Below are 22,802 nucleotides of genomic sequence, written 5' to 3'. Positions count from 1 at the left end.
CATATTTAAGTCATCAAAAAAATTTTTTTTTAATGAAAGTATTGCAATTACGTAGTATTTGCAATATATATAATAACACATATATATATATATATATATATATATATATATATATATATATATATATATATATATATATATATATATATATATATATATATATATATATATATATATATATATATATATATATATATATATATATATATATATATATATATATATAATAAAAAATCAAATTAAAAAGTTACTTCGTTTCTTCCTAAATTAAAATGCTTCAAAAACTGGAGCTCTGTTTCGTCATACAAGGAAGCTCAAAACCAAAACAAACCGCTCTTGCGCATCAACACTGCGCACTGTTTGAGCAGCCGGATACTCTGCGGTACTGAGTACGTACTATTTTTTACCACGTGGTTGTAAATCTTTATATGTGTGTATAATATGTGCATTTTATGATTTCGACATAAATACAAATTTCAGCCGACCTCAAAATCAGGTGGAGAGAAAGATGGAGGAAAAACATGGTGCATACGCTTAAACTGTATATAATCATTAATGCATGCTTGTGCACATTGCGTTTGACTGTGATAAAGTGTCTCGGCAACCTTCAGGCGTGATGGCAACAGTAAAATCTGGAGTGCTACACTGACATTCATTCCCAGCCCTCCAATGACTCACATGAAATGGCTCCAGCTGGGAATATCTGAGCGGCTCTTTTAGGTAAGAGAACCTGCATGTCAAACATACATTAAACACACATTGCATGTGCATTTGTTGTGCTTTCCTTGTTGTTCATTAACAGGGATACATTGTAGCACAACGTGTGTCTACTGTAAACGTATAACAAGGAAGTAAAATCTCACACAGACTACTCTGAATGCAATCACTTGCTAGATTATGTTAATGTAAATAGTATTTACATGTGGCTCAAACAATAGATTTGGGATAAAGTTCAAAATGCAAAACTAGTGTCGCAAGTCGTTATGCAAACTAGTTGCAAACAACTGCCAGAACTGGAAACTCTTGGAAGGGCAGTACCACCCCTAAATGAACCCTTTGGACTTACTGACTAGCTGTGGTGGTAGGGCCAATGACTTGACGCTTATTATTTTATTTTTTTATCTGGGTCTATTTTGTTATTCAAAAGAAGAAGAAAAAATGAAAAATGCAATTCACATAAAGCAATCACTTAAAAACACCTCTTCTATTATGAACTTTTTTCAATTACGGAGTTCAAAATAAGCAGTAAAACTCTTTTTTTCTTTTTTAAATATTATAAATATTTGGGAAAACTTCTGTTTATCAAATCAAAGTTATGTGATGTGACCAAAAAAAAAAAAACATTAAACTAAAAGGACCACTATTACGAAGTAGTTTGCATTCCCTCGCAATAGTTTTGCATTCCCTCGCAATACGTTTTACGTGCCCTCGCAATAGTTTGCGTGTCCTCGCAATAGTTTACGTTCCCTCGCAATAGTTTTTTTGTTGCGTCGCAATAGTTTTTTGTTGCGTCGCAATAGTTTTTTGTTCCGTCACAATAGTTTGGCATTCCGTCGCAATAGTTTGCATGCCCTCGCAATAGTTTTTTGTTCCGTCGCAATAGTTTTTTGTTCCGTCGCAATAGTTTGGCATTCCGTCGCAATAGTTTGGCATTCCGTCGCAATAGTTTGGCATTCCGTCGCAATAGTTTTTTGTTGCGTCGCAATAGTTTTTTGTTGCGTCGCAATAGTTTTTTGTTGCGTCGCAATAGTTTTTTGTTCCGTCACAATAGTTTGGCATTCCGTCGCAATAGTTTGCATGCCCTCGCAATAGTTTTTTGTTCCGTCGCAATAGTTTGGCGTTCCGTCGCAATAGTTTGGCGTTCCGTCGCAATAGTGTGGCATTCCGTCGCAATAGTTTGGCGTTCCGTCACAATAGTTTGCGTTCCCTCACTGTAAGTTTTGCATTCCTTCACAATAAGTTTTGTGTGCTCTCGCATTCGCAATTAAATGTGCATTCCTTCAATAAATTCTGCACGCCCTCGCAATACTGTGAGAATATTGGAACGCAAATCTATTGCTGGGGAACGCAAAACTATTGCTGGGGAACGCAAAACTATTGCTGGGGAACGCAAAACTATTGCGAGGGAACGCAAAACTATTACGGGGGAATGCAAAACTATTATGGGTGAACGCAAAACTATTGCTGGGGAACGCAAAACTATTGCTGGGGAACCAAAACTATTGCTGGGGATCACAAAACTATTTCGAGGGAACGCAAAACAGGGCTCCAGACTGCGACCAAATGGTCGCATTTTGCGACCAAAATTTGAGTGTGTGCGACTGAATTTTACATCCAGTCGCACATGTGCGACCAGTAAATTTGTGCATATTTTTTTTTTACAAGTTAAACGTGGAAGTTGCGCGTTAATGAATCCGGAATGTGATGAGTGTGAGAAGAATAGGGAATGGCCACTGTAACTGGCTAATGCGTGGAGGGGGAGGGTCTATAATCGACCGCGCGTAAACATCTGTGGGAGACAGACAAAATATCACAACCTTCTATGCGCATCTGAGCAATGAAGCGAACTATTGACTCGTTCTTCCGACCTGCGGCTAGTGTGCCAGTGCCACAGTCTGATGATGTGTCCGAGGTTTGTGTTGCGAAAAAGTCCCGAACCCACCATTTTCGGGAAGCGTGGGTTCGAGATTTCAGCTGGCTGAAGTACTGTAAGGAGACGAACTCCATGAACTGCGAGTACTGCAGTCGCTACCCCAAAAATGCGGGAAACACGAAGTTTGCCGACAGTGCAGGCACTTCGCAGTTTAAACGCAATGCTTTAGTTAAACATAGTCTCAGCCTTAAGCACAGAGTATGCCGTGATATGTTCATAAATCAAAAAGCAACGCCACTGCCGGTTGCTTTTAGAAGACGAGGCTGTAAATCAGAGCGAAGATGAGGCAGAGATGATGTTGAAATTTAACACGGCCTACTTCGTTGCTAAGGAGGAACTACCCTTCACCAAATTCAAAAGCCAGCTCGACCTTCAAAGGAAGAATGGCTTAAAAATTAACGAAACATACAACAACGATACAGCATGCGCACAATTTGTTGGAGTAATTGCAGATACTCTGAAGGGGAAGACTTACACAATGATCAAAGATGCTCCGTAACTTGTTACTAAGCACTTTTTCTGAATGTATCTATGGTATATTTTTTATATATATATTTGTACTGCCATGACAGCAATGGTGCTGTCGGTTTACCTTGTTGTTAGCGTCTATAAAAGTGCACAATAAAATGTGAATTTGAAACAGCACATTGTCATTTCTGCATCTAATATCAAAGTATCTATTAATAGTACAGTGGAAATTAGTAGAAATGTGAATATTTGGTTAGCATGTTGATTTACGGTGTGTGCCCCTAAATTTTCTGGTTGTGCCCCTAAAATTTTCAGTTGGGGGCCACTGTGCTCCTAGTGAAAAAGTTAGTCTGGAGCCCTGCAAAACTATTGCTGGGGAACCAAAACTATTGCTGGGGAACACAAAACTATTATGGGGGAACGCAAAACTATTGCTGGGGGACACAAAACTATTGCTGGGGAACGCAAAACTATTGCTGGGGAACGCAAAACTATTGCTGGGGAACACAAAACTATTGCTGGGGAACACAAAACTATTGCTGGGGAACCAAAACTATTGCTGGGGAACCAAAACTATTAGGGGGGAACACAAAACTATTGCTGGGGAACACAAAACTATTGCTGGGGAACGCAAAACTATTGCTGGGGAACCAAAACTATTGCTGGGGAACACAAAACTATTACGGGGGAATGCAAAACTATTGCTGGGGAACCAAAACTATTGCTGGGGAACACAAAACTATTGCTGGGGAACCAAAACTATTACAGGGGAACCAAAACTATTGCTGGGGAACCAAAACTATTGCTGGGGGAACGCAAAACTATTGCTGGGGAACGCAAAACTATTGCTGGGGAACCAAAACTATTGCTGGGGAACACAAAACTATTGCTGGGGAACACAAAACTATTGCTGGGGAACACAAAACTATTGCTGGGGAACCAAAACTATTGCTGGGGAACACAAAACTATTGCTGGGGAACGCAAAACTATTGCTGGGGAACGCAAAACTATTGCTGGGGAACCAAAACTATTGCTGGGGAACCAAAACTATTGCTGGGGAACGCAAAACTATTGCTGGGGAACGCAAAACTATTGCTGGGGAACGCAAAACTATTACGGGCGAACGCAAAACTATTATTTTTACATTTTGTTCAGGTCAAATGGGGTAAGCCTGAGAAAACATCTTGATATTTTTGACTACAGAATTCATGATGTTTGTAAAAAATATGTTTGACCTTTTAAAAAATATGTAAACAAAATAAATAAATAAATATATAAGTTAATAATGATTCAGTTGTGTTCTTACCTTTTGGTTACACCACATGACATTTATGTCATTAAATCAGTTTTTTGTTAAAAATGCTGTAAAAGTTCATCTATATTTTTCAAACGAAACAAAATGGACAGAAAGTTTATATTTCTATGAATTTGACGTGTTTGTTTTTTAGCACGGTTTCTCATTTTTATCACCTCGGACAACCTTATTTGTCAGTGACTTGGTTACTTATTAAGTTAATGGTATCAGATTATATTATAAAATGTATCATGGTACTGAATGATTACAATATATACAATACCATGGTATTTGAATGTACTACAAGGTAGCTTAAAGAATACATGGTATTACCACAGACACAGTACATGAAGCCATGATATAAACCATGATCGTTCCATGTCCAAAAATCATAATACTGCCATGGTACAATGTCAAAAAATAAAAACCCGGGAGTACAATGGTGCTTTTTTGTTAGTGATAGCTTCACATGTGAACAGTATGTGAATGTCCTAAATATACTATGTAAGGGATAATGTACAGTCAATATTATGGCAAAAGATTTGACCCCGCAAACGTTTATTTTGAGTTAATGACTTGCTGTACAGTCTTACATTTCTTACATGGCAACATGCCAAACAAGTAGATAAATGGACATGAAATATTGATTTTCAGTTGTGATTTGTGAGACAAGAGAGACCACAGATTGATAAAAGAGACATGAAACTATCACAGCTATGGGAAAAGTTGGTCATTTATACCATTTAGCATTCATTATACAAACTTATAAGGTCAAGTGTTCCTCATAGTCATGCAATAATAACCTATAGGACTGAAAAAAGTTCACATAATGTTAATTCTAACGATCTATGAAACGTTCCAGGTTGTCATCAAGAGTCCATGCGGATGGCCATGACCTTTGCTGTAAAAAACTGGAGACTCTAATATTAGTGTAAACTATGGATCTCTCAAGCCACAAGTACTTCACTACATTAGATTATGTGATATTTGCATTGCTGTTGATGGCGTCATTGTCCATCGGGCTGTACTATGCGTTCACCGGAGGACGCCAGAGCACCACGCGAGAGTTCCTGTTCGCTGACAGGAGTATGAAGTGCCTGCCTCTCTCTCTGTCTCTCATGGCCACCTTCCAGTCGGCCGTGGCCATCATCGGCACACCAGCTGAGGTCTACGCAAATGGGACACAGTACTGGTTCATTGGCTGTGCTTATATTCTGGGTCTCCTGATTCCAGCACACATCTTCATTCCTCTGTTCTACAGACTGCACCTCAATAGTGTTTACCAGGTTAACACCCTTCCTAGTGCCTGTTAAAATAAGTGATTATTCGCAATAACAAACAAAGCACGTGTGTCATATTTTTCTTTTACAGTATTTGGAACTGCGTTTCAGTAAAGCTGTCCGCATATGTGGCACTGTAACATTTATTTTTCAGATGGTACGTTCCTCTCCACATGTAAACAATAGTAACATTTCCATGTTAGATATTTTTTACATTAACCGTTACATTAATATGGCTCTATTGGAAGAGTTACAGAACTTTGTGGCTCTACTTGCAGGTCATTTATATGGGTGTTGGTATCTATACACCAGCTCTTGCACTACATTCAGGTAGTGTTTCAGTAACTTTCAAATATAACATATTATATAAAATAAAGACTAATAAGATTTGACTGTTTGTTCTTATCCTGTATTACATATCTGTCTGTAGTTACTGGGTTTCATTTGTGGGGGACCATACTGGCAACTGGATTGGTGTGCACTCTTTACACGGCACTGGTAAGACCACAGACATGTTCAGTATATACAGTATGTTTTAAAGTCAACATGAAATCAACATTCATTCTATTTACTTCCTATTTATTTATTTCCTATTTACTTGTAATCTTTAAGTAAAACGTAATAACTTTCTCCGCCACTGAAACTTTATTCCGGTATGAAATGGCCTCTTCAATTCGTTCAAATCAATTCCCAATGGATAAAATTAATTGTAAAAAAAAATGTCTGGCTAAATATCCTATTTAATTGAGAAATGTCACATTGCAGAAGTTGAATTTGTTGTTTCATGTTGACTTAATGCCTTTTTAATCTCTTGAATTTTTTATATTTTGCTATTATGCTGACTTGACAAAGTGAACTTACAGTTATTCTACCGACATGGGTTACAACTTAGCCTAGTTGTGGCGTAAATGGGCACTAAGTCACAATTTACGCAAATATTTAAGCGTTGCGCCATTAAATTTAGGTAGAATGTAACTCTACGTATAAACTAAATATTTATATATATTTTTACAGAAGCCTCCGACCAGGAGTAACGGGTGGAGACTCATTTAATGACATGAATGAGCTCATGTTTTGTGTGACAGGCTTCAATCCTTTCAACATATATGATGATGTTGGCATTCACACTCGTTTACATTTACAAGAAATAAAGAAAATGTACTTTTAATGTAATGATGCCGTTTTCAGGATGTGTCGACCGGTGTCAAGTTTCAACATATACAAAATATATAAGATATTAAGCCTGCTGTATTAGTACATATTTATCACCTATTATTTATTTTAGATACAGTTCCTATTTATTGTTATTTACACACAGCAAATATACTATTTATCAAATGTAGCTATTTTTATTACATATTGGATTTTAATGGGGATTTAATTTATTACATCTTTTTATTACAACAATTTATCAAAGCAACCAAGGTTTGAACATCAACCGTAACGAGATAAAACTGAAATGCACGGCTTTTTAATACTTCTGTGAACAAATTTGATGGATGCTTATTGGATCTATACAGGTAAATGTCATATTATGCGACTACGCATTACTGTACGGAGAGCTTACGACCTACTAGTTAAGTCTTGCCTTAAGAACAGGTGGTGCAACCAAATTAAGCATTGACTTAGTTACAAACTAACTAGTAGTTACTAAGCCCTTAATGTGAACTTAACATCCTATCTTACGTGAGAACTTACGCACAGCTGGTGCAACCCTACCATGTAGTGCGCCCCATACCGCACACTTCTGCACTATTTTATGCCAATTTGTAGTGCGAGTAGTATATTAACACTGAAAATGCAATAAAATAAGTTTACTACGAGTCTCCGGATGATGCACTTCTTTAACCATCAAAACTTTGGGCACTTTGTGCACTCCGCGCTCGCTGCTTGCCGTACGTAGCGGAATAGGCGGAGTTACCTGGCTGGCTGGGTTGCTGTTCTGAAAAAACAATTGTAAATAATGGAGAATGTATCAACTAGCAAAACTTTAGTGAAGACAGCACCTTACAAATGTGAGTTTAATCCTTTACTATCACCCCACTCTGTGAATATGTATGTTGTTTGAGATATAAGTGTTGAACTGAGGTTGGCTAACGCGCTAAAGCTAGCGAAAACACATTGCACGCATTTGAAACGTCACCTCCGTCAGCTGTTGCTTCGATGCTACACTTTGAAAAGGTATACACTACAATGCAGAGTGCATAGTGTCTGTTGTAAGTGAATACTGTATAGCAGTGTTAACCTCGTTAACGATAACAAATATAGGCTATTATTTACGTAGTCCGAGTAATACTGAATAAATGAATGAATATGACATGATAAATTATTAACTAATTTTAAAGACTAAAACTATGACCAAAACAAACAACTGTGTAAAAATTAACAGGTGTATATTGCGTCATTTGGGACACAGCAGTGGTTTAGGGTTTTTCCAAAATCCCTAAATAGGATCAGAATTATCAATTGTAACTCCTCCGTCTTTCAAGCTACATCCATCAATCTTGGCACAGACCTTCAGACTGTTCTAACTTAGTTTGCTCTGTTTTTTCTAACTTATTGGACTTACGGTTTTCCCGTAGCAGGCGATCCCGTAGTATCTGGCTGTTTGTCTAACTGTCTGTGTAACCACCGAACTTTTAAATCTATCTTAAACTTTCAGACAAGTCTTTGTCAAGCCAACTTCTTTACTTATCTAGTTATATTATCTGTTATTATTTTGCATTAGTATTTTATTCCTCCTGGTAGGGTGGACTGAAAGCAGTAATCTGGACAGATGTTTTTCAAACAGTGGTGATGTTCACCGGTCAGCTGGCCGTCATCATTGTGGGCGTACAACAGGCTGGTGGTCTGTCTGAGGTCTGGATTAAAGTCAGAGATGGTGGCCGCATCTCTGGGATTGAGTATGTTCACTTTAAAGTCAACATGAAGTCAAAATTGAACCGGAGGACCCTTTTCACAGCCTGTGGTTTATTATTTCGCAGCATAAATCTAGTAAACGTTTAGATATTTAAAAAATATATATTTAGTATAAATAGTTTTTGCTATATTACCTGAAATTAATTTCGAAAAACTAGTCAGCACTGCTGTGATGGGGTTCTATATTTGTCGAGTGAGTGACAGTCAATTTGCTATCTCTCTTCTGACTGTCTTAATTGGTCTCTCTCTATTTTTTCCTCTCTTTGAAAGTCGTGGAAATATTAAAGTGGATTTTTTGTTTTATCTGTTGGAGTACATGGGAACACAAACTTAATATTTGCCATGGTCTCGCATTCATTGTAACAGAAGTTTTCCCTGTTTTACTACCGAAACCCATTGGAAGTGCGAAAAGGGTCTGACCTTTCCCACATTGGTGCATTTTATTTCCAAAGAACATAAAGTTTTTAATAAATAAATAATCAAGGAGACTACATTTTGGCTGACATCACCAAGCCCTCTTATTTTGAAACCTGTCCCAACTCGATTCTGTCATTTAACGCTTATTCAAAATTGGTAAAACATCAGATTGCAGAATTGAAATGGGATTGCAAAAATATTCACCATTACCATAATCAAACCATTGTTGGTTTTAAAAACATTGTAGGTTTTTACATTTCTATTAAGACTCAAATACATTCCTACACTTTGAAACTCTCTCTACATTGAATGTTTGTTCAGCCTCAATCCAGACCCAACGGTGAGGCACACATTCTGGACATTAGGGGTTGGAGGAGTATTTCTCATGTTGTCTCTATATGGGGTGAACCAGGCACAGGTTCAGAGGTACCTCAGTTCACGTACGGAGAGAGAAGCTGTCTTGTAAGTGTTCGTTCAGTCAGAAATACAGACCCTAAAGGGCCTCAGATGACCAATCTGTGATTATACATCACTTGTTGGTGTCACAAAATATAGTGTGCTTTCTTTCAGGTCCTGTTATATGGTGTTTCCCTGTCTTCAGGTTGCTTTAATGCTCAGCTGTGTAATGGGCCTGGTCATGTACGCTTGCTATGGTGACCGCAGCCCTTTAGATCAGCAGTACATCACGTCCAAAGACCAGGTTAGTAGTAATGAATTGGCACTGCCCCATTACTGACTACTTAAGTTTTCATAGCAAAGGTTGTAAAATACAGCACAGTTCACAATGTAGCACAACCATAAGTGCCTATTTTTGTTTCTGGATGCTGATTGGTCAAACACGGCTGTGCTAAAATACATTATATAGTATGAGCAATGAACTAAAGCCTGGACTATTTTCTTCGAGTGGAAGGATGACACAAAATAATAAAATCACATTTTAACGTTTCGATTTGTGTCCTCAGCCTCATGCGACCCCACGTCCACATGCATGGATGTTGTATTTTAGCTTTGCTATACGCAACCCATAACTTAATTTACACCAGACTTAATATTGTTCAAAAGAATCTAGACTGTCATTTAAGGGTTAAACTTCTGGAGCACCAGTTTCCTTGAAGTGTGATGTCCGATTTCATAGCTGAACCAAACCAGACAGTTATTGAAGTGCAGAAGACCGACTCAGTGACTGCTGAGTAGAACTGGATTAGCAGCGCCTGTGGCAGGTTGAAGTTCCTCAACTGGCGAAGGAAGTACGGCCTCAATTTGGGTGTCCCACTTCAGGTCCTGTGAGATTGTAGAGCCCAGGAACATGAATGACTCCACTGCTTCCACAGTGTTGTTTAGGGTGGTAAGCAGGGTCAATGTTGGGGTGTTCCTCCTAAAGTCCACAATCATATCCACTGTTTTGAGCATGTTGAACTCCAGGATGTTATTACTGCACCAGACAGCCAGCCACTCAACCTCCCTTCTGTATGCAGACTCATCATCATCTTGGATGAGGCTGATGACTGTAGTGTCATCTGCAAACTTCAGGAGATTGACAGAGGGGTTCTTGACGGTGCAGTCATTGGTATACCAGGATAAGTGTAGTGGGGAGAGCCCACATCCTTGGGGGGGCACCAGTGCTGATCTTACATGTGCTGGAAGTGAATTACCCCTGTCTCACATGCTGCTGCCTGTCCGTCAGATAGCTGGTGATCCACTGGCAGATAGATGTGTGAAAAGAGAGCTGGGTTAATTTATTCCACAGGAGAACTTGAATGAAGTGTTGAAAGCCGAAATGAAGTCCACGAAAAGGATCCTTGCATATGTCCCTGGCCTGTCCAGATGTTGCAGGATATGATGCAATTCCATGTTGACTGCATCATCCACAGACCTGTTTGCTATTTAAGAAAATTGAAGGGGATCTAGAAAGGTTCCAGTGATGTCCTTCAGGTGGGCCAACACCAGTCTCTGACATAAGAGCGATGAGTCTGTAGTCATTAAGTCCTTTTGATCTTGTGTTTCTTTGGGACAGGGATGATAGTGGAGCATTTGAAGCAGCAGGGAACTTCACACTGTTCCAGTGATCTGTTGAAGATCTGTATGAAGATGGGGGACAGCTGGTCAGCACAGGATTTTAGACAAGTGGGTAAAACACCATTTGTGCCCTGTGCTTTCCTTGAGGGTGGGGGGGTTTCAGGAGGTGTTTGTGTGAAGTGAAGGTGATCCTGGGTGTGTGTGAGTGGGCTTTTCAAATCTACAGTAAAACACATTCAAGTCGTCAGCCAGTTGTTGGTTCCCTACAGTGTTGGTGGATGGTGTCTTGAAGTTAGGAATGTCTTTCAGACCTCTCCACACTGATGCAGAGCCATTAGCTGAAAACTTGTTTTTCAGCTTCTCTGAGTAGCTACTTTTTGCTTTGGTAAGTTACATCTATGTTTTTTCATTGATACCTTTTTTGGGTGTAAAAAGAATAGCGTCTCTATTTTCATTTGATATGCTGCTTTAAAAAAAGGTATACATTTTTCATGCATCAGAATTGGGTTTTAGAACATTATTCCCTCAAAAATAGGAAAACCATGTTAGTAATTTTGAATAACTTTCAACATTAAAACCTCTGTGGGTCATTTCAATACATTTGGTTATCACTGTACAGCACAATTCTATTCATTAACATTAGTAAATGTATTCCTACAGTATATTTACTATGCATTTCCACATTGAGAATAAATGTATTCATCCAAAAGCTGAAGCATTTTGCTTTCAGATGCTTTATATAAAGTTAGAATGAAAATAAGTTGCTTTGTGAATGGTTCAGAGACCAGTGCAGACAGACAGCACACTGGAGGTTAAGTCATTCATTAAATAGGGAGCAAGGGAGCATCTTATATCTCTCTATGCAGCAAAGTGCATTCACTCCTAAAATCCAACCAAAAGTTCAGTTTAAGGCTGCAGATGATGTTTGGATCACTCAACATGTTTGGCAGACATGTGACCATGATGATCAGTACATAGATTCACATTTTAACATGGTTGGCAGTGATTGGAGGATGTTGGCCATTACTTTAAATCAGAATGAATTATGCTAATTTCTGATGTAATATGTGTAACGTGAATAAGCAACACTCCTGGAAACATAATAAACAATTTGATGAAAAAATTTGTACTTTCTTTAGCTTGGTATTATTTAAAATTTCACAACATATGTGGACATCAATTGTTAGGAAAACTATTTGCTCTAGAATTGTTTTTGTTTTTTTGCTTGTTTCTTAGGTGGTACTAGTTACAAATCAAAAAGGGAAATTGAAAATGCACACTTTAGTCACGCTCTGGTGTCCGGAGGTTAAAATTGTTATAGTGCAGTTAATATATTATTATAGCAATAATGCACTTGTGGCCTTGCTCTGTTTAGACCAATCAGCATCCAGTATTGAAACTATCCATTTTATAAGACTCTTAGATCCGTTTTATTTTATTATTTGTTTTATAACATTTATTTTTTAGATTGCTGATGTACACAATGCAGTTATTGTATGTGCTGTTTTTTTTACTGTACAGATGGTCCTATACTTTGTTATGGACATGTTGCAAGACTTACCTGGTCTGCCTGGATTGTTTGTGGCATGTTTATTTAGTGCATCTCTAAGGTAACAACCTCCTGTTTGTTACCAGAATCCCATGCAGATTTGCTTGTTTCACACTCGTGATCATAAATTGTTTTATTATAAAAAAAAATTCTCTTCTGTCCTCTTACAGTAATGCAAGTAAAGTTTTTGCCCCGAAGAGAATTAAATGTTTTATTTTTATATTTTTGCTGTTGTGCCTTTTAGAACGAGAATATTGAAAGAAAATATAAAATACATTTCTTGCTCGAAATATACAGTCATTGTGTCTTCATTAAATGTTGTTCACAGCACAATATCTTCAGCTTTTAATTCATTGGCTACGGTGACTATGGTGGATCTAATCAAACCCCATTGCTCAATGACCGACGCTAGAGCCACTCTAATATCAAAGATGTTAGGTAAGAAATGATATGCTATGTCTTATGATCATACACTCTGAAGATCTGTTTTAAGTCTCCCATCTGATGCACTATGATTTAAGAACTTGAATCTGATTGTCCCAGTAGATTACAACATATTTAAATGAAGCTTTCCAGTAAGCATGTTTGATGATGCCTGATTATGTTCTTGATCTAGCTTTATCATATGGGATTATATGTCTTGCTATGGCATATGTTGTCCATTTGATGAACAGTTCAGTACTTCAGGTAAGTGTACTAGCTTTTAGTTTGCAAGCATTTATGAATACCTATAATAACTTGTATAAAAATAAATACTTATTGCATTCACTGGAGTGTTAAATAAATCTCTAGTTGTATATTTAATTTTAAAGGCAGCTCTCAGTATCTTTGGGATGGTGGGCGGGCCACTGCTGGGTCTTTTCTGTCTGGGAATATTTTTCCCATGTGCCAATAGCATTGTAAGTAACCTCTATTCATCTATTGCATGTATATGACTCTGTTTACACCTGATATTAACATGCATTTCAGTGATCCAATCACAAACGGTCAGGCAATACTGTTTAATGTTTACACCTGACCTGGTTGTAACATGGGTCTCCTTTGACTATTTAGACTTAAAGAATGAAAATGTCTTAGTCTTTCTTGACTATGAAGGGGACAGACATTCAAAATTAATAAATTAATAAAATCCCCAAAAAGTGTAATGTGCAACCAAAATCACAATAATAGCTAGAAAAATTTAGAAATGAACCCTTTGGAATGACTTGCATTTGTGTGTACATTTGTTTAAAACATGGTTTGAAATGTATCTAAGTTGCAATGATGAACAAACACATTCTGTTTTAACTAATTACACACAAACTATTGTGTTGCTCTTTTACACATTGAAAACATCATTTAAATATTCACAGTTCAGGTTGGAAAAAGTATGTCAACCCCTAGGCTAATGACGTCAATCGAGGAGTTTGCAAACCTGGCATCCAATTAATGAAATGAGATTGGAGGTGTGAGTTAGAGCTACTTTGACTTATAAAAAGTACTCAAACATTTTGAGTTTGCTATTCACATGCATCTGACACTTGTCTTACAAAAAAGATCTCTAAGAAGACCTACGATCAAGAATTGTTGCTTTGCATAAAGCTGGAAAGGGTTACAGTTATCTCAGAGAGGTTATATATTCATCTGTCCACATTTAGACAAATTGTCTATGAATGGAGATGATATAGTATTATGGATACTCCCTCTAGAAGTGACCGTCCAGCCAAGATGACTTGAAGGGTATGCCGCAGAATGAGCAATGAGGTAAAAAAATAACCTGTGAGTGACAGCTGAAGACTTCAGAATCACAGGAACTGTTCAAGAACTGGCATCTCCAGGTTTCCGTCTAACCATTAGATGACCAGGTGTTTGGCAAAGCTGAAAAACTCATAAGAGATGATGACCTAACTCCAGTCCTATATGCTTCATTCCTTATGGTCCTTTGCAAACCTCAGCCTGGCTGTTCTTTGCTTCTCATTAATGAAGGGCTTTTTTCTAGCTTTGCACAGCTTCAGGCCTGGCCTTAGGAGCCTGTTTTGAACAGTTCTAACTGTGCACTTCACCCCAGCTGCCATTTTTCATTCTTTTTGTAGGTCATTTGATGTCATCCTACAGTTGTTGAGTGAATGAGTTGGCAGTCATTCTGGTCAGTGGAGAGTTGTTTTCGCCCTCTGCTGGGCTGTAGCTTGTCTGCTGCTTGACCTGGTTCTTATGAACCACCGTGTCTGAAATGTTAAGGATGGAAGCACTCTGATGCTCACTGTATCACTTTGCCAGTAAAGCCAAAATTGAACCCTTCTTTTCCTCACTTTAAACTTTTCTTTTCAACTCTTTTGGCACGGTCAATAGTTTCATTGATTTCAATGGCTTTTGAGGTACTTCTAGCAGTGTTTTTGCCATCCAGCTGGTCATATTGCAAGAGGATAGTGATGAACACAGCAGTGGCTTTTATACTTTTCCTCATTAAAAAATATTTGGTTCAGGTGATCAACTAATCAGTACCTCATTAAGTAGAAAGAGGCATGCTTGTGTTGGATACATGTTGATATGCTGATTTAAGAACAAGTTGAAGTGGTCTCTTAATTTGTCATGATGCACAAATTTCATGAAACGATATGATACATAGCCTCACGCTATGATACGAGCACCCACAAATGTTTCGCTCAAACTTACTGGAGGATTCAACATAAATGTCTTTTAAATCATAAATGGCACAAAAGTGTCTGACATTGGCTACAAAAAGCAGAGCTCGAAGTAACTTAAACAACAGCACTGCATTTATTTTGTTTACTCAAAATTTATGAGCATCTTCCTGTGCCTGTTAAGCTCCGTGTCGTCTGGAAGAGGTCGTCTGCTGTTTCTGCATCATAAATCCAACGATTTTCATGGTGATGTTGGCATAAATAAAACGACATGTTTGATGTACTGTAGTGCCAGGACATGACACTGTTGTTTGGCAGATTTGACAATCTGTACCGGTGCAGTACAGTCTAATTGCCGTTTACCATCGATCTTCTTGCCTGTGTACTGTAGTTGTGTTGCTCTGTTGTCCTGTGAGCGCTCGGCGCCACCTCTCCGGGGAGGGGACGGTTTCGCAGCTCTCAATATTGCATTGCTTGGTTTTAATTAGACTATAATGCGTTTTGTTTTTGTATCGTACGATACAAATAGTATTGTATAGTGAGGGGCGGCTGTGGCTCAGATGGTAGAGCGGGTCGGCTACCAATCGCAGGATTGGTGGTTCGAATCCTAGCCCACACGGCTCCACATGCCGAAGTGTCCTTGGGCAAGACACTGAACCCCGAGTTGCTCCCAATGGCAGGCTAGCGCCACACATTGGTGTGTGAATGTGAGTGTGAATGGGTGATTGAGACACAGTGTAAAGCGCTTTGGTAACCTCTAAGGTTAATAAAAAAGCGTTATATAAGTGCAGACCATTTACCATACATACTAGGGTTGTAAAAAAAATCGTATTGTATCGTATGATGCATATATAAATGTATATGCCAGGTTCAACCTCAAAGGAGGAGGTTTATTGATGAGGAATAAAACAAAAAAAAACTATTCTCAACTATCTGTGTCGAATTTTGCAGATAACCGATTGTTCCAAATAGCAGATAATGGCATTGATATATCGGTCTGTCTCTATTACATATGCATATCTGACTGCCTCTAGATGTGGTTTGATTGGATCCCTAAAAATTTTCAACCTCGTTTTACACCTGAATTTAGAGCTGTCCACTTGTGATCATCAAATAAATAAGGATCTTCTCACTTGTAACACTTAGGGAGCTGTAACAGGACTCGCTGCTGGTCTGATCATGGCATTCTGGGTTGGCATTGGTGGCTTTTTGGATCGGATGTCAAGTTCTGTCAAAGTTCCTCCACTTAACTCCACCAACACAACAACAGCTGTCTCTGACAACATCACTATGACAGCTGCGACGGCCATTTTTGAAGCTGCCAATGAGAAAACCAGGTGAGCAGGACATCATGTGTCGTGATGCTGGAAGTGTTGAGGGGGGAAAGAATAACATTTATTTGTTTTTTGTTTTCAAGCAGAGCTTTAGGGCTGCATGGGCTTTATTCTCTGTCATACATGTGGTACAGTGCACTCAACTCCTTCACTGTAGTACTTATCGGACTCATCATTAGCTTAATGACAGGTGAGATCCTGACCGGACACTATTGTGTGTGTGTGTGTGTGTGTGTGTGTGTGTGTGTGTGTGTGTGTGTATATATACTGTATTTATAGAATATAGAAAACTGTCTTTTTTAACCGCAAGGCCCAACGAAGGGAAATGGCGTGGCCTCTGGCACAGTTTATCCTGTGGTGGGCAAAGCACAATCCCTTTTGCAAAAGCTTCAGAAGCCGAGCTCTTGCTGCAGATCCCCTCATGAGAACAAGGTAAGAGGGTACTGAGGCTTTACAATAAAATGTATTGTTGTTTTGTGTGATTTTACGGTAGTAAAACTGCTTCTAACAGATTGATGGTGGTAAAGAAATGAACGTCAACGTAAAAGAGGATACTGGGACACCGGAAGATAGAGAAACTTTTCTTCCATTAAATCCAGTGTCTTATTTGGAGCAGGAAACGTCAGTGTAAAAACAAATGCAATGGAAACAAAAATGCCATAACAGTGTTCAGGGATAACCTGCAAACTAGCACTACTGTATATATTTAGTAAATGACAGTATCAGCACTGCTAATTACAGAGATGTAGATTTCAGTCCAAATGTAATTATTTTTGTTTACGTTTGTGCCTTGATGTAAATTTGATCAATATACTGTCTATTTCTGTCATGTTTGTATTCTTTTGCATTTGAAGTTTTATATATATATATATATATATATATATATATATATATATATATATATATATATAAACCAATGAACATTTTTTACAACACACACTTAAGTGTAATGCTTGTAATCCAAAAGAGAATATTATTGAAATACAAGTATGCTTTTCACTTTTGAATAAAGCATCCTTTAAGGTGTGCATTATTAGCTATTGACTATATTTATTTATTTATTTAATGTAATTTGTTGAAACGATCTATCAAGGCTGTATCATACTGGCTGAGGCCAAAAGAGACAAAAAATGCCCCTAAAATGAATTTCTTTGGGGTTTGATGAGCCTATTTACTGTGCTATCCTTACAATGCATTATTATATTATTACTTGAATTTTATTATGCATTTATCTTTTGTTTATTTATCTGCTGTCTGACGCCAGGTGAGTGCCTGTTGTTAAAATCGTTAGAATAATGGTGTTCGTTGTAGCAGATTGGGTTCGATGATTTTAGGTAAAGTTTAGGACTCAAGGTTTCAAAGTGTATTGAGTATATGCTCAGTTTATATGCAAGTATAATACTTTGCATGGCCAGATATTTTGATTAGCATGTTCTCTATGTGCTGAGGTTACTGGGGATTACTGTTTATTCATATTCACTGCAGGAAACCAGACCATTTGAATTTTCCCTTCCTATTTAGTTTGGATCTGCACCTTGAGCATTCTTCAGGTTATAATAATTTTTTGTAAATGCAGCTTCATACGGTAAATAGGCAAATATCATATCAACATTTCAGTCTGTAATTTCTTTGCTAAATGTCATCTGTACATATCTGACTGAAGTAGGTAAATGTGCTAACAGTGAGCCATAAGGTTACAGTAAATCGCCCATGTAATGACATCACAGAGTTGCCAACTTCATAATAATTTAATCTTTCAGCTGAACTTTCAGGCCTACACCAGCAAGAGCCAAAGATAGGAATGGACGACCTTCTGAAAATTATTACGTTTTGCTGTTACATTTATTAGTAACGTTTGTTAAGGCAAGTCTACTTCCATTGCTTATACTTCGGGTTAGGGGTATGTTCAACTTTGGTGCATAACCCATCCCACAATGTTCGTGCTGCAGATTAACTCTTAAATGCATGGTAAATACATATCTGGGTCTTTGGAGACCCGGAGGGCATATATATCACAAACGGACCTACAAAATGCCCAGATAGTGTCAAATTTTCCAAATATTTACAAGGCAATTGGAAAATAATAGAATTAAATATATTTTATGTTTTATTTTTCGTTTATCAAAGAGAAAATGCAGCAAATCAGGGCAAATCTAGAACATGATTCATTACTTTCACACTCAAATTTCATGAGATGCATCTGGCTGTCAATAACAGATTGAGCGACACATTACACATCATTTATAATCTATAAGTACTTTCATAATTTCAGTTGCACACTCAAATGACAAGTCATATCATACTGTTAAACTTGCTATAGTTTACTTCCATGTTGTTTCTTCATCAAATAGCAATGTCAAATGTAAATCAAGTCAATCACTGAAACAACAGCGCCACCTTGAGTAAGAAATAACGGGGTGGAATGAGGTCCCGGGTCACTAAAGATGCATGTAAGTGTTTAAGGGTTAACGTGTGAATCAAAATAATGGATTTAATATGATTTGCAGTGTGTTTCAATGGAAACAAAGGAGTCAACATGTTTACAGTGTCACAAATTAGCTTTTTTTGAGATTAGCGGCCTTGGAATTATCTAGAAGCTTAAATGTTTTTTGTTTATTTTATGTTATAATGTTTCTTTGGTTTACATTTTTCAAAATGTGATACTTTGCTTGTTTCCAGGTTTTAATTAGATTTTGAATCCTTCATTTTCCTACATAATTCCTACATTAGACTTTTGGACGCCACTTTGTATGTACAGTACTAGCCAGACACAAAACAATGTGCCCTTCAGTCGTATGATCTTAAACTTCATGACTCTTGATAGATTTGCCTTTTAAAGTAAATTTATGTAAATTGTATGACATAGTTTTGCATAAATGACCTTCCGGCGAAATACAAGGCAAGAATTTTTGAGTGTACCAAAAACCATCATCATATTCAGTTTTTATACAGACAGTCCCACATGAAAAAAACATGAGTGCACAATTCGATATGTTTACAGTTAGTTGAGACCCCTCGGACATTACCAACTAATTGAATCATTTAGGCCTTAAGGCTACAATATAATCACTCATGCAGCTTTGAATCTGAACACAGTCACTTAGCCGTTACTTATATAAGGGTAAATGGAGAAGTTGACATAATGTAGACATATTCAAAATTTTAGGTTCAAATGTATATGAATGGTCACCATTATTAATCACCTTTTGGTCTTTACTAGTTAATTTTGTAATGGCCATGTGATTTGACAAATGCATTTTTAAAACTCACAATCTCTCAATTAATATGATATCACAGAGCTGCTTGCAATAACTCTAAAATAATTAGCAAAATGCTGTTTAAAAGAGTTTTGCTGTAGATTGAGTATCAAATCACTTTTTTCACTATTGTTAATCACATTTTTACCTTCACTGGCACATTTTAAATGACCTGTGGTATGACAGATCCATTTGTAAAAGTACAGGGGGCTGCTATGTTGCGAAAAATGTTTATGCAAAACAAAAATGTATCTGTTTGGCCATAATGGCCATCGTTATGTTTGGAGGTAAAAGGGTGAAACTTGCATGCCAAAGAACACCATCCCAACTGTGAAGCATGGGGGTGGCAGCATCATGTTGTGGGGGTGCTTTGCTGCAGGAGGGACTTGTGCACTTCACAAAATAGATGAGGATCATGAGGAAGGAAAATGATGTGGATATATTGAAGCAACATCTCGAGACATCAGCCAGGAAGTTAAAGCTCAGTTGCAAATGGGTCTTCCAAATGGACAATGACCCCAAGCATACCTCCAAAGTTGTGGCAAAATGGCTTAAGGACAACAAAGTCAAGGTATTGGAGTGACCATCACAAAGCCCTGACCTCAATCCAATAGACTTACAAACTTGACTCCAGTTCTGTCTGGAGGAATGGGCCAAAATTCCAGCAACTTATTGTGAGAAGCTTGTGGAAGGCTACCCAAAAAGTTCGACCCAAGTTAAATAATTTAAATGCAATGCAACCAAATACTACCAAAGTGTATGTAAACTTCTGACCCACTGGGAATGTGATGAAATAAATAATTCTCTCTACTATTATTCTGGCATTCCATATTTTTAAAATAACGTAGTGATCCTAACTGACCTAAGACGGAATGTTTTCTACGATTAAATGTCAGGAATTGTGAAAAAACTGAGGCTAAGGTGCATGTAAACTTCTGAATTCAACTGTAAGTTAGGCATATGAGGTATCGTTTAAAAGCTTAGAATCTGAAATCTTTAAAAATAACCATCACTGCTGCATTAATATTAAATAAATAACAAAATAAAGCCTGAAATCATCTGCAACACAAATAAGCACCACCTAAAATTAATGTGGTAGAAATGTTAATATGAATATCTTTCAAATAGCACTTAAATAGACAACTCATATATCAAATGAAAGCGCTCATTCTCAGGAATGCGACTGTACCGTTTATTTTGTTGCCCTAATACCACAGTTTAATAGAGTTTCAAAAGAATCACAATGCGAAATATGATATCTATAAGACATCAAATACAAATGTCTTTTTTATGCGCTGATCTCTGCTGCTGTAAGCACCAAATATGTCTGCTTTTACATTAGGCGGTGTTCTACAAAATGAGCCTTGCTTGTGTCAATAATCTATATCTTAGATGTCCAGAATAAAATAAGCAGTGCTTCAGGAAATGCATGCTTAACAAATAATCGGAAATATATGTTATCGACTTTTGATCACAAAGGGGATCTCAGCTTTCTAATGACACCTAGATTGAGCTTCTAGTCCACTCAGAGGCCGAGATATTCGATGAAATAATGGGGTGGTGCATGAACTGACAATTACACTGAATGTCTATGGACGAGCACATCTGTCCGCGCTAAAATGCATAAGAGCACCACATACATTTCAGATCTGCATTTTGTGGCGGAAGTTAATAGAGGAAAAAAATCTTTTTTCTAGTGCTCGCTGCCATCCAGTGGGATAAAATAAGACTTTTTGGAGGGAGATGGCATAGACAGAACCAGAAATACATGCTTACAAATTTAAGACCACAACATTTTAGCCAATTTTTAGCAATTAGTCTACAGTATGTGTAGATTTTAGCTTTTAAATAAAAAAATGCAGACGGCAGCCAAATGCACCAGAGTTGAAGAGGTTAATATGAGGTCTTAAAAGCTCTATGCATAATAATTACAATATCTTTAAAAATGCTGTTTAAATGAAATATTGCATTTCACACATCAACTACACAAATAGAAAAAAATAAGGGTCAGTCTCAGGTGGTTAGGTGTTTTGTCTCACCCATCGTGCCATCAAAAAAATTAACGCTAGTTACATTTTATGTTTAAACAATGTTTTTTACATTTATGCATTTAGCAGACGCTTTTATCCAAAGCGACTTACAGAGCCCTTCTTACAGGGACAATCCCCCCGGAGCAACCTGGAGTTAAGTGCCTTGCTTAAAGACACAATGGTGGTGGCGGCTGTGGGGATTGAACCAGCAAGAATCTGATTACCAGTTTACCAGTACTGTGGTTTAGACCACTACACCACCACCACTCCATATGTTATCACATAGAATGATCATAAAGAGTCACTAGCCTAGTTTCCATCCACATTTCGCGCTATTTTGTTATCGACAAAGTAAAAATGCGTAAAACTAATTTTGTGAAATTTGCCATCTGCCCGTTTCCATTCAAATGGCCTTTTATCGATAAAAACAGTGTGCGTGATGACGTCATGCCTAAAATAAAACACTTTGTGGCATAAGTTTTGATTTATCACAAAATAAATCTGCCCTGAAGCCGTTTCCATTCAGAAATGTGTGTTTATTGCTAATTCGCCTCCCAGATGTCCCTATTTTTTTCCTCTGATTTGGGTAAAATGAGAAAATCCTTTGAAATTAGCCATTTTACTGTCATTTTAATTTCACAAATAAAAGCAATCAGAAGAGGAGGAATTGCAATCAAAAAGGAGCAGTTGCCCTTCTGATAGGACTGTAATATTGGTCCTGATGTTGCACCTATCGCAGGTTGGCACCGGTTCCGACCCGAAAGCAAATCATCATGGCCCTGTTCAAGCTGGCAACCTGCACCAAGTACTGGCGGAAACACACATCCTTCCATGTGTATATGCTGTGCGCACAGATATTAAAGAAAAATGTATGTGTTTAATATCAGGGTTTACACGTGATACATTCCTGATATTCAATAGGTTATTTGGAACAATCATCTAAAGCATCGCCATCACAACTGC

The 22,802-nt window shown here is 37.7% G+C and overlaps 1 protein-coding gene across 2 annotated transcripts; it reads left to right on the top strand.

Moving 5' to 3' along the window:
- The first annotated feature begins 381 nt into the window (after positions 1-381).
- On the top strand, positions 382-17,400 carry slc5a6b (solute carrier family 5 member 6). 2 transcript variants are annotated; one of them, XM_052145592.1, is made up of 16 exons: positions 382-720; positions 5,279-5,702; positions 5,788-5,853; positions 5,975-6,026; positions 6,127-6,194; positions 8,445-8,599; positions 9,354-9,494; positions 9,603-9,732; positions 12,570-12,658; positions 12,926-13,035; positions 13,214-13,284; positions 13,410-13,496; positions 16,365-16,555; positions 16,639-16,742; positions 16,863-16,984; positions 17,064-17,400. In XM_052145592.1, exons 2-16 carry the CDS (start codon positions 5,355-5,357, stop codon positions 17,181-17,183), a joined length of 1,854 nt encoding a protein of 617 aa, XP_052001552.1. In that variant the 5' UTR covers positions 382-720; positions 5,279-5,354; the 3' UTR covers positions 17,184-17,400. The 2 variants fall into 2 exon arrangements, with proteins under 2 accessions (XP_052001552.1, XP_052001551.1); XM_052145591.1 differs by having other exon boundaries at positions 16,636-16,742.
- The last annotated feature ends 5,402 nt before the right edge of the window (positions 17,401-22,802 follow it).

The sequence above is a fragment of the Xyrauchen texanus genome, chromosome 16 (assembly GCF_025860055.1).
Source record: "Xyrauchen texanus isolate HMW12.3.18 chromosome 16, RBS_HiC_50CHRs, whole genome shotgun sequence".
Taxonomy (NCBI): domain Eukaryota; kingdom Metazoa; phylum Chordata; class Actinopteri; order Cypriniformes; family Catostomidae; genus Xyrauchen; species Xyrauchen texanus.
Note: the sequence above shows the minus strand (reverse complement) of the source record. Positions and strands in the feature narration are given on the sequence as shown.

Excerpts from the sequence above, each read along its gene's own strand:
- slc5a6b (XM_052145591.1), top strand. The coding sequence starts at position 5,355 with ATGGATCTCTCAAGCCACAAGTACTTCACTACATTAGATTATGTGATA. Across the intron at positions 9,733-12,569 it reads ACATCACGTCCAAAGACCAG|ATGGTCCTATACTTTGTTAT; the intron begins GTTAGTAGTAAT and ends TTTACTGTACAG. Across the intron at positions 13,285-13,409 it reads TGAACAGTTCAGTACTTCAG|GCAGCTCTCAGTATCTTTGG; the intron begins GTAAGTGTACTA and ends TTAATTTTAAAG.